This window comes from Echiichthys vipera (genome assembly GCF_963691815.1).
Source record: "Echiichthys vipera genome assembly, chromosome: 20".
Classification (NCBI taxonomy): Eukaryota; Metazoa; Chordata; class Actinopteri; order Perciformes; family Trachinidae; genus Echiichthys; species Echiichthys vipera.
Genome location: NC_139845.1, coordinates 4,164,980 through 4,177,824, shown reverse-complemented (window position 1 = coordinate 4,177,824; position 12,845 = coordinate 4,164,980). Strand labels below are relative to the sequence as shown.

At 43.1% G+C, this 12,845-nt stretch overlaps 1 protein-coding gene across 1 annotated transcript in view; it reads left to right on the top strand.

The window, feature by feature from the left end:
• Positions 1–6,946, top strand: part of dgki (diacylglycerol kinase, iota) — a 90,793-nt gene extending 83,847 nt beyond the window's left edge. Inside the window, exons 27-34 of the mRNA XM_083934714.1 lie at positions 535–575; positions 675–799; positions 2,115–2,140; positions 3,709–3,746; positions 3,976–4,096; positions 4,664–4,700; positions 5,079–5,178; positions 6,298–6,946. Of these exons, the coding sequence (XP_083790840.1) occupies positions 535–575; positions 675–799; positions 2,115–2,140; positions 3,709–3,746; positions 3,976–4,096; positions 4,664–4,700; positions 5,079–5,178; positions 6,298–6,411 (602 nt within the window). The 3' untranslated portion in view covers positions 6,412–6,946. The remainder of the gene's footprint in view (positions 1–534; positions 576–674; positions 800–2,114; positions 2,141–3,708; positions 3,747–3,975; positions 4,097–4,663; positions 4,701–5,078; positions 5,179–6,297) is intronic.
• Positions 6,947–12,845: the final 5,899 nt, after the last annotated feature.

The window sequence follows — 12,845 nt, the reverse complement described above, 5'->3', positions numbered from 1 at the left end:
TGCGTTATTTTTTTATTTAAAACACTATTATTATTATTATTTTGATATTTGTTGAATGTCTTCCCCTTTTTATTTATTTATTTATTTTATTAATCAATTTAATTTTGCATTTATTTGTTTTTCTATAATAAAAAAATACGTAATATTTTCACATATGTTGCATTTCTCCCCCTTTTTATTTCTCCAAATTAATTAATTTATGTATTTTCTTTAGATATTTATTTGTTTATCTAATAATAATCATTATAGAAATAATATCCAATAGTTTTAGATCCTTTGTTGTAATAACTCCTCTTCACTAAAGTGCTGAATAATCATTTATCGTGTCACAGTTATGATGAAATCTTTATTTCTTCACACACACGCAAAGTGTTTAAGCTTTAAAGGGACATTAGAGTAAACGATGATACCAGGTGATGTGATAGTGACGTAAAACACTTTAAAGGTGTGTTTGAGACGTGTTTTAAATAAAGTTTATTCAGACGCACACGTGTGTAAGAGCTTCCTGTTCACGCACTCGTCTCTGCTCTGCAGCCACATCGGCCGACCGCTTCTATCGCATCGACAAGGCGCAGGTAACAACGCCGCTCTATTCCATATATACTCACTTTACTGCTTATTTATATTACATCTACGTTTACCGACCTCTGATCTGTGCACGCGTGTGTCTGCAGGAGCACCTCCACTTTGTGACGGAGATCTGTCAGGACGAGGTGTTCATCCTGGACCACGAGGGCCCGCTGGGGGGCCAGGGGTCGACCGCGGGGATGCCGGATCTGGTGGTGGAGCCTATTGCCGGGTACGTCAGCAGATACAAATCATATTATATTGTTTTTATGCTTAATTTGAAGTTAATTTCAGGCGTAAAATCACCCCATGGTATTTTTCGGCACTTACAAACATCAAATAAGCCGCAGCCGGACGTGGCTAACAGTGATTAGCTCGGGGCAGTATGGTGAAGGCATTCAAAGGTCTTTTTTAACCACTAATGCTGCTGAAAATAACAGCAAACCTCTGCAGCAGCATGAGAAGAGTCCCCACACAGAAAACAAAGCAGCAATGACTTTGGTAATCCACTTGAATGGACTTTACTATGAGAGGAGCTGGTACAGGGGCCAGTAGGTAAGTCTTTAAGGGCGCACTCACACTGTCCTTCCGCACCGCGCCAAAACAGGTTTTGCGGGTAAAGCCTAGTGGGTTTAACCAGTGTGAGTGCAACCGCTCCGCATCTAGCTGTGGCCAGCTGACCGTCCACGGCCCGTTTGGGAGAGGTGGGCTTTTGTAGAGCGCGTTTGCACATGTACGAGGCCTACGGAGGTTCTGAGGTCATGTCCTGTGCGCCTGTTGGGACATAGAAAAAGAAGGAGGGACCATGCGCGGACATTTCAAACAATGGTGGTGAAAGGTTGACGTTGGTGTGATGCGGAGGTGGAGTGTTTACTGCATATTTGGTCGATGAAAAGATTCAAAAACAGTCGACAAGACGCACAAAAACTCTGAGGTCTACGGAAAGATCTGGAAACAAAGCCACGCATCGCCATGACGTCATCATTGCGTGTAACGTGTTACGGCGTGATGACGTATAGGCAGCAAGAAGCATTCTCCGAGGCCCAGGTAGTGTGAGTACAAACGGGCCTGGAGGGGGGACAAGGACCCTAAAGCACGGGGCACGGGACGGAGGCACAGTGGGAGTGCGCCCTAAAACACTCTTTTAATAAACTCTGGCTTCACTAACTACGTTGTTGCTGCTTTGTTGTGTGTTTAGGGACTCTTCTCATGCTGCTGCAGAGGTTTGCTGTTATTTTCAGCAGCATTAGTGGTTAAAAAAGACGTTTTAACACATTTGTGTGATTTGTGACATTTGAGAAGCTGAAACCAGCAAAGTTGTTAAAAGATGACTTTATTATTATTATTAGATCATTAAAACAGTTGCTGATTCATTCACTCAACTAACTGTTTGAGCCCTAAATCCCAAATTATCGATGACTCATCAGGTCAGAGGAGGAACTTCAGCCGTAGTTTCTGAGTTTATCGAGTAAAGAATTCAATAAAAGTAAGAAAATAACGTTTTTTTCTGTGAAACTCGATCAAGCTTCTGTCATTTCTGTTTCCAGGGTTTCCTTGACGTCCGAGGAACAAGGTAAAACACACACACACACACACAAATTCACACTCACACACACACACACACACACAGACACTCTCACACGCATCCAGACACACACACACTCAGTCACACACACACAGACACTCTCACACGCATCCAGACACACACACACTCAGTCACACACACACACACCCACACTCACACACATTCACACACACACACACACACACACACACTCACACACTCACACACACAAACTCACACTCACACAAACACACACACACACTCACATCCCTTTGTATAAATGTATAAAAACATGTTTGTTGCTGTCGTTTAAAACATTTTCACTTAAAAAACGAATTAAAAAAATGTAATTTCACGACTTCCTTGTTAAAACGTTGCACTTTCAAACAGAAATACACTGGACTGCTTCATGTTTTAGCTTCATATCGAACGTTTCTGTGCACGAATGTGTATAAAACTGTCCAGTCAGAGGATATATTTACACACACACACACACACACACACAGTCAAAGGCAGCTGTTTCAGCGCGGTGTGTGTTTTTCCCTGAGGATCCGCAGAGTCGTGAAAACCACCTGTTTTGCTCTCACGTCTGTGATGAGTCACAGAGATGTTTGGGACTCTCCGGTTAAATGCTCCTCACACACACGTCCAGACATGTTTTATTGTTCGTCCACTTTCAGTTTTGCTTCAGAAAACAACACCCTGGAAACAACAACACACTTATTTCCTCCTTTTATTTTCCTCTTCTGCTTATTTTCAACTTTCGTTATCAGTCAGAAAAATGTCTTTGTCTGTAAACTAAACTAAAGTTTACCTTCCTTAGCCTTTACCAACAAATCAACAATCAATGTGACATAAATAAATACTTAATACTTAAATAATATATTAAAAATATATATAAAATTTAAAATAAATGAACATAAATGTGAAAATTAATATAGTTTCTTATAATTATTCCACATGTTTGTATTTAGATTCAAGATTCAAGAAGCTTTATTTATCCCGAGGGAAATGATTGTGCAACAGTTTCAGTACAAAGATGGGAAAGGATCAGAGTAACAATAAGCATAAAAACATCAATCAAATCAAAATAAAGCAACAAACAATAACTAAGTGTGACAGAGTGCAACAGACATTGTGGTTAAGCGTAGGTTTATACAACATACAACAATACGCAGCGTGCAGTTTAGCAGCAGATTGAAATAAAATAAGTACAAACTAAATAAGTGAGAAGGAGCGATAAGTTATAAGTGTTAAAAATGTTAAAAATGTAGCAGCATTTCCTACAGAACTAAGTGACAGTATGGCACAGTGGAGTGTAGCAGCATTTCGTACTTAAGTCAGTTACAGTAAACCACAGTGAAATGTAGCAGCATTTCCTAAAGCACAGTAAGTGTAGCAGCAGATAGTTACAGTACCATTAATAAATAAATAAAGTGATGTAGTGGTGGTATAAAGTGACAGTGTAGTATAGCACTTACTATACCTTTAGCATTTACTTATTAATCATATTATTTATTCCTCTTTGTGTGTGTTTGTGTGTGTGTGTGTGTGTGTGTGTGTGTGTGTGTTCACAGCGCTGCTGAAAGCCGCCAGTACAGGAGATCTCTCGATGGTAAAGTTAAATCACACACACACACACACACACACACATACACGCACACACACGCACTGTGATTTGTAGACACTCAGCCTGTTTTAATGTAATTTGTTCAGTTTCTATTTCACCAGCGATTGTTACATTTAAGGGTCCCGTTTTCCATAAAAACCAAACCGTATCATCACAAAGTGTTTCCGCTCATACACACCGAAGCTACAAGTGTGTTCTACGTTTGTGTGTCCAGCTGTCGGAGTGTGTGCGCCGCGGCGTCAGCTTGTTGGTGAGAGACTCTGGAGGATGTTCGGCGTTACACATAGCTGCTCAGAACAGACACGCAGACCTGGTCGGCTTTATACTGCAACAGGGTGAGTGTGTGTGTGTGCGTGTGTGTGTGCGTGTGAGTGTGTGTGTGTGTGTGTGTGTGTGTGTGTGTGTGTGTGTGTGTGCGTGCGTTTGTGTGCGTGTGTGAGAGAAATTGTCTTAAAGGAAACTCCAAAGGATGCAACATCATGCACCTTCGCCGCCCTTCAGCTCAACCGTGATGCTAAAGGGATTCGGCTAACGTCAAGAAATGAACCGTCAGAGTCCACACATGCTGTTCCTCTGCTCTACGTTCTGGACCTGAGGTCGAACCAACGTCCTGTAACAGGGCGGTTCGAGATCAGGACCCCCGGTGCTGGGGTTAAGGCCGGCTGAGGGTCCGCGGGCTGCCGGCACAGCATGTGTGGACTCAACCAAACCCTTTTCCCCTGGTGCTCGTAACATAAAACACTCCAGAGACACCGAAGCCTAAGCTGGCTGTGTCTCCGCATGAATCCGCCATTTACAGCGTTATAGCACCATGATGCCTGTTTAATGTGTTCAGCCTCACTGTTTTTAACTGTTTGTTTTAAAAACGTTCAAACCTGCTTCTCCTGTTTCTCCCTCTTCAGGCTCCAAGGTGCTTCTGGATTTGACCGACAGAGAGAAGTACGTTCACTACTTTTCATTTAGCTCAGCGTCTCTGTGCAGGTTTTATCTCTCTCTATATATAATTAGATTTATTATCAGCATATTATTGAAAATCACCTGCCCTGGTGGTGCGAGACATTGCGTGCCAACAAACACGCCTGAATCCACCGTTATCTGCTCTGTGGCTTTCTTTCAACGGCAGTTTGCTTTCTGTTTTACGTCAGCGCGGTCACTGAACCAGCAACCTTTAACTGCAGGGAACAACCGCACGTTGCACCTTATCTGATCACCAAGACTTGCCTGTCTGTCTGTGTGTGTGTGTGTGTGTGTGTGTGTGTGTGTGTGATTGTGTGTGTGTGTGTGTGTGTGTGTGTGTGTGTGTGTGTGTGTGTGCAGAGGGGACACTGCCTTGCACAAAGCAGCCTCAGAGAAGCAGCACGCTGTGTGTCGACTGCTGGTGGAAGCCGGGGCGTCGCTGGAGAAGACCAACTTCCAGGTAACCGCGCTCACCGTAGACACAACCACTTCCCGTAAGTCGAGCTGAGTCATTTCAGCCTGACGTGCGAATGATCTACAGAGAAAAAGGGCGTGGCGTCTGCGCTGATGTGATCTGTAGGAATCTACAGTCGTAACTCTTCTCTCTCGCTGTTCGGGTGCTTTTTATGAACCTAACAGTAACGGCGTGCACCTGCAGGGATCTGTGCAGCGAGCTGAGAGACAGACGTAAAAGTGCGTCTGCTTTGTTTTACTGTTTCATGTTCACCTCAGCTGTAGAGCCGGATCCTCCCGCCCGTTTGTTTGTTTGTTTGTTTAAAGGCCGTCGTCACGCTGTTAAACCAAAGTAATGTGAACGCGTAAAACCACAGATCATCAACAGAAACTCTGTCTTTTGAGGTTTTTTTGTCCCTTTTTTATTTGATAGTAGCTTCTAGAGAGTGACCACGATGTACCTCGCGGTGACAGCAAAGGTGTAACACGCGGTGTAAGAACAGTGATGGAGGATAAACTTTATAACAGCAAGAGTCGGCGAACCATGCAAGATAATCTGCATGACCCAGTAACGAAACATTAACGTTAAGGCATTCAAAGGTCTTTTTTAACCACTAATGCTGCTGAAAATAACAGCAAACCTCTGCAGCAGCAGGAGAAGAGTCCCTACACACACAACTAAGCACCAACAGCGTAGTTAGTGAACCCAGAGTTTATTAAAAGAGTGTTTTAAAGACTTACCTACTGGCCCCTGTACCAGCTCCTCTCATAGTAAAGTCCATTACAGTGGATTACCAAAGTCAATCCCAAAGGAAGGAGCCCATTGGTGCTTTGTTTTCTGTGTAGGGACTCTTCTCATGCTGCTGCAGAGGTTTGCTGTTATTTTCAGCAGCATTAGTGGTTAAAAAAGACCTTTGAATGCCTTCACCGTGCTGCCCCGAGCTAATCACTGTTAGCCACGTCCGGCTGTTAGCGACTCTCCCTGATTTCTCCGTTAATCGTTGATACACAAACAAAAACTGTCTGGATGGCTTATTTGATGAATGTAAGTGCTGAAAAAGATGATTTTGTGTGTGTGTGTGTGTGTGTGTGTGTGTGTGTGTGTGTGTGTGTGTGTTTCCACCAGGGGAAGACCCCAGCGGACCAAGCGGAGGGCGACTCGGACCTCGCCACCTTCCTGAACGGCCAGCAACGCACATCTTCTTCTGCCACCCATGAAGACTTGGAGACGGCTGTCTGAGGCTCCCACACACACACACACACACACACACACACTCACTTGGTCTCTCTGGACACACACACTCGCCGTGGAGACGAATCTGACAGAGAAAAGTGTACAAATACCGAACAGACTCTGTGTTTTTCTCTGCGGACGGAGAGACGAACAGGACGAACCGGAGGAACCGCTCCAGCTCACGGCGGCGCTGCGGCGGAGATTCGAATGGTCAACTATTTATTTGTATTTATTTATTCATATTCTATTTATTGGTCGTGCTGAGTGGTCGATTGACCGAGTTGTTGATCGTTAACGGTTCGGGATGCAAGTGCACTTTGGAGCAGCCGTCGTGGGTTCACGCTCACGAAGACACGTTGTTTCGTTCGGTCGTTTAAAAAGAAAAAATGTGTCGATCGGACATTTTAAGAGCGGTAAGAAAGAATCAAAGTAACATAAATACTCCAGTTTTTTACGTGTTTACCCCATAAAACCTGTGTGCCAAAGACATTACTCTGACGTAGTGTCGTATATCTGTGTCAGCGACGTCCCCAGACTCTATCACAGCGGTTTGTTTTCACATGAATCTCTGCTTTCATACCAAATTACGTAACGTTCATGTTTCGTTACTGGGTCAACGGAGGACTTTGATACCATTATAGCGCTCTAATTCATCTGGTTTCAACATTAGTTTTACAGACTGAAGCCTTTTAAACGTCCCTGAGAGGAAAGTGTGAGAATTTTTGACCCTTTTTTTACTTTTTTCTCCTTCGTCAAAACAGAAAAATGTATAAATATGTATTATTTATTGATTTATTTGTCGTTCAGGATCATTTTTTATTAATTTTATCTGTAAAAAACAGGTGAAAGGAAGTTTTGTGTGGATTTAAAAAGAGACAAAGCTGCAGTTACGACAATTACGATTATTTTCACCTGTTTTTGCTTAAAATAAAATAGAAATTATATCCTGAGAGGAAAGTGAGAGAATTTTTGTCCCTTTTAAAACTTTTTTCACCTTCGTCAAAACAGATGAACGTATAAATATATATTATTTATTGATTTAATTTGCGGTCGGGATCATTTCTTGTATTTTTTGTCAGGATTTAACAAGAGACAAAGCTGCAGTTACGACAATTACGATTATTTTCACCTGTTTTTGCATCAAATAAAAAATTATATCCTGACAAAAAAGAAAATCCACTGTTTTCATGAATGAAAAAACAGACAAAAATGATCTTTAGTCATAAACACATACGAAAAACATCCTCACTTTTAGTTCAACTATAACCTCGATGCAGACAGTTCATAATGGAGGACGGACTCTGATTTAAAAAACAGCGATTTAAACACGATTATCTCCAGTTTCTGGTTCTCAAGCTGCAAAACAAACATTTTAACTTCTCATAATGTGTATCTGGTACTCCTGACCCGACATGCAGCTTCTTTGTGTGTGTGTGTGTGTGTGTCTGGGTGTGTCTGCGTGTGTCTGCGTGTGTCTGCGTGTGCGCGTCTGCGTGCGTGTGCGTGTGCGTGTGTGTGTGAGAGAGATATTTACCCTCATTCCATATCAAACCTGAAAGAGTCATTACAGCTGCAGCAGAAACAACCTTCACTCTGCAGCATGTACATAACTAGAGTGTGTGTGCGTGTGTGTGTGTGTGTGTGTGCGTGCGTGCGCGTGTGTGTGTGTGTGTGTGTGTGTGCGCGACTTTGCAGCATTTATCCAAGAAGAAAAGAAAAATCTGAGCCATATTCGATGCAATATGAATAGATTGACGTCTCTTGTTGCATTTCTATCTTAATCGTTTACATTACATTAATGTTTCCAACGTCAGTCGACCGTTTGGCACCGAGGAGCATCGAATGTGCAGTTTCACTTCAGTGCTGGTTGGGTTTATGATTGTCTTGTTGTTTTTTATGATTTCTTTAGTGTGCATGTGTGTCAATGGATTCCACTTCTAAAAACAAACCCTGTGAGGTCTCTGTTGATATGAACCTGATGTGAACTCAAGTAGGAACTGCTTTCACCCTCAAAGTGTTTGTGGGGACATTTTAAACACTCGCACGGAGCCACCGTAGAAGTCTGCAAGCCTTTGAACTGCAGCGAGTGACTGATTTAATGGACATTAATGCACAAAATCCTGCTTTTAATGCTCAGAATTACTCAAAGACGTCATTGATTTTATTATATTATAAGTTTTAATTTGACAGAAGTGATTCCTGACCCCAAGTGATGGAGTTCAAGTACCACAGGATCATGTTCACAAGTGAGGGGACGATGGAGCGTGAGTTTGGCCGGAGAATCAGAGCAGCGGGGGCGGTGCTGCAGTCGCTCTACCGCACCGTTGTGACGAAAAGAGAGCTGAGGAAGACAAAGCTCTGGATCTACCGCTCAGTCCTGGTTCCTACCCTCACCTGTGGTCATGAAAGCTGGGTCAGGACCCAAAGAACCAGGTCGCGGGTACAAGCGTCTGAAATGTGTTTCCTCAGGAGGGGGGCTGGAGTCTCCCTTAGAGAGAGGGGGAGAAGTTCAGCATCCGTGAGGAACTCGGAGTAGAGCCGCTGCTCCTTTGCGTTGAAAGGAGCCAGTTGAGGTGGTTCAGGATCATCTGGTCTGGATGAACCCTGGGCGCCTCCCTAGGGAGGTGTTCCAGGCACGTCCAGCTGGGAGGAGGCCTCGGGGAAGACCCAGGACCAGGTGGAGAGATTAGATCTCCACACTGGCCTGGGAACGCCTCAGGATCCCCCAGTTAGAGCTGGTTAATGTGGCCCGGGAAAGGGAAGTTTGGGGTCCCCTGCTAAAGCTGCTGCCCCCGCGACCCGACCCCGGATAAGAGGCTGAAGATGAGATGAGATGAGATGAGATGAGATGAGAGGTGAGGTGGCGTCTTTTCCAGCTACAAAAATTCTTCCAGAGCTTTCCGCGACATTTCATGGCCCAAGAAGATAGTTTTAGCTTTGGAACAAGTTCATGAAGAGTTAATTTGCAAAAAGAGATAAAAGCCGTTCAAAAAACACACTGAAAAAACAATTTATTATTGATTGATTGATTTTGAAACAACCACAAAACACAAAATTAAATAAAAATGTGTTTTTTTTAATTGAAAGTTAAAATAAATTCAGTATTTTGTTTATTCAAATCCAAACTCACACAACAATCTTGTTTGTTTACATTATATAAAATGTTCTGCTGCACTAAATCCACATTTCAGGACTCGAGAGATTCCCGTCAAATTATGATTATTATTATAATTTGAGGACACAGAGGGTCCCAGGTTTTGCAGACTCTGCTGATGGATCCTTTGAGGGTACATCTGATTTTTTCCAACTTAACATTCTGCATAACGTCTCTAATCCAATGGTGGCGTGATGGAGGAGCAGCAGCCTTCCATTTAAATGAGATCAAGCGTCTCGCTAACAGGGAGGAGAAGGCAACGACCCTCTGTAGATGAACAGGGGGCACAGATCCCACTGTATCAGAAAAACAACCAAAAACAGCAACCAATGGAGAAGGTGGGACGTTATGAGCTTAAACCTTAGAGATAACTTCAAATAAGGACGACCAGAAAGGAAGTTTCAGACAAGACCAGAACATATGACAGGGAGTAGCTGGAGTCTGTTTACATCTACCGCATAATGGGTCTACGTTCAGAAATATCCTCGCTAAAGCTAAATTTTGCTTTTGTTGCACGACTTCTACGGTGGCTCCGAGCGTCTTAGTCTCCGACCCTGAGACGTTCCTCTGCAGACGATCAAACAGATCAATATGTGTGTAAATGAACTTTTCTATGACGTCACCGTGGTGGAAAAGCTCGGCCCGCTCTGAACGACGTGCACACCGACGTGCACACCAACGCGCTTCTTATCACTTTCTATCGAGTAGAAACTTTGTATTCAACTGTGTCTCTCATCAGCGCTGGTTTTATGCATGGCATCTTTCTGACCTCCTTCCTTTTCTGATTATTTTCTGGTAACGGCATAAAAGACGGCATTATTGTTGTTTCTACTATTAAATTATTATAGTTTTAATACCTGAGTTTCTCTTAGGTTGGATATTTTTCTTTTGCTTTTGTATTTCTTATTTTTCTGCTGCTGCTGCTGCTGATGACGATGATGATGATGATGATGATGATGATGATGATGATGATGATGATGATGATGGGATTACTTGAAGTTTGTTGTTTTATTTTATTCATTTCTTAAAAGAAGATGTGATGAGTTTGTTTTTTTGCCTCTGACTTTATTTGCTGTTTGAATGATTTATGTGGAAACTCGCTGTCGGACACTCACTGAAGTGTGTTTCCTGTTTCTTAACTCGAGAATAAACCCGACCGCCGCGACGGTGAAGTCACATTTCCGTGCAAATTTAAACATTCAGATGCAAAGATTCCCCACAATGCACTGCTGCAGTGTTTTTAAATTCATGTTTTGTATCTTATCTGCAAACCACATCAAAAACAGTTCAAGCAGCCGCGAGAGAAACTCAAGTACAGTGAGAATGACGCATAAAATACATGAAGTTAATCAGTTATGTCAAATATATTTGCAACACTAAGAGTACAGCAATGCTAGCAGCACAGTGAGACTGTACTTTGAGCTAACATGCTAACATCACATGCTGTGGAGACTCCCCGGGCTTTTTAACTTCAACGTGTTTTTTATTCTGTTTGCAACAGCAACAGGAAACTGAAGAGCAGCTAGCTTCACTCCCCTCCGCTTGCGCGCTACAGTTAGCTAGCGATCTTATCTGTCTCCAGAGCAGCTAGCTAGCTAATTAGTTAGTTAGTGCCAGGCTTTGAAGACAATTTCGACAATAGAGGAATCCAGCGAAGTATCAGAAGTGAACAAGCTGTGGCGTCTCCCCCCCAGTGTCCACGCGATTGAATGGGAGCTTTCATTAAAAGTGAACCTTTTCTACAACCTTCACCTCATGAAGAGAACTTTTAATTATTTACCTCCATCACTGATTAACTCAGCTACTTGACGTTTACATTGTGGTCATTAGGTTTCCCTAGTTAGAGCAACTTACGTTATACTTCACAATAACAGCACATGGAGTTAATTTACTCTGTGCGACCACGGCGTCTAGCTAGCTAAGCAGTGTTAGCTAGGCAGCCTCATGCTGTTCACTGTGAGATTGACGAGTGACTGAGCGCGCTGTTCTTGCTGGGAACAAAGTCCCTCTGTTAATATTCTTCATCCACTTCTGGAGAACATCTGCACGCCCAGAGAATCGATGTAGACCGTACGTCCTCAGACAGAGGCGCTCTTCATGAGGTAAATGTTTGTGTCGTTCATTCAGTTTTGTTCCAAAGTTGAAGTTTCCCACTGTTGTTGGAGCAGCAGAGAATTGCACTGGTTCTTCCCGACTTCTTAGACATCGTTGTCAAAAGTAATGCTGCCTAAAAAGAACAAGTAAAAGTAGAAAAGGTTCACTTAATATGAAAGCTCCCATTCAACTGCGTGCGTACTGGACGGAGACGCTACTGCAGAAATGGCGGCGCCGCTAAATGGTGAAACACACAAATGGCTCAGCAGATTCATCTATAGTGCAGCTGCAAATACGGTGTCTGTCCCATGATGCCCTCCAGCCCAAAAATACTTTTCCCCACTGACGTACACAGCGAAAGAGATATCTGTAATTCAGCAGAAACACCTTTTACGCGCGTCACAACCTCCACAAAATTACTTTTTTTTAAAATCAGAATTTGATCCATTTGGACCGATAACATGTTAAATAACCTGCTCATTCTGTGAAATCAATGTGCTTTAAATATGCTGTTTCAACAGTGTGTGGATGAAGCTCTGGATTAAAGTTGACTAATTTAGCGACTGGGTAGTTAGCTAGCTAGCGGTTATATATGGAGTTGCATTGGCTTATGTTTTTGACCAATTATCAACGTACACTTAGGCTACGTTTATGTTCAACCTCCGTGAGGAACTCGGAGTAGAGCCGCTGCTCCTTTGTGTTGAAAGGAGCCAGTTGAGGTGGTTCAGGATCATCTGGTAAGGATGAACCCTGGGCGCCTCCCTAGGGAGGTGTTCCAGGCACGTCCAGCTGGGAGGAGGCCTCGGGGAAGACCCAGGACCAGGTGGAGAGATTATATCTCCACACTGGCCTGGGAACGCCTCAGGATCCCCCAGTTAGAGCTGGTTAATGTGGCCCGGGAAAGGGAAGTTTGGGGTCCCCTGCTAAAGCTGCTGCCCCCGCGACCCGACCCCGGATAAGAGGCTGAAGATGAGATGAGATGAGAAAAGTCAAGTACCATAAAGTGTCCACCCAGTGTCTTTTTCAACTTGTATGTGGCCAAAAAACCCTGTACATTAACGTCTGTCAATGAAATAATCCCCATTAATCCAAATTAGCACAGCTCAAGTTATTAAAAATAGGTATGAAAGGAAACATTTAAGCTGTCAAACATTACAAAAGGCATTAAAAACTCAACCTACACCAAAAATAT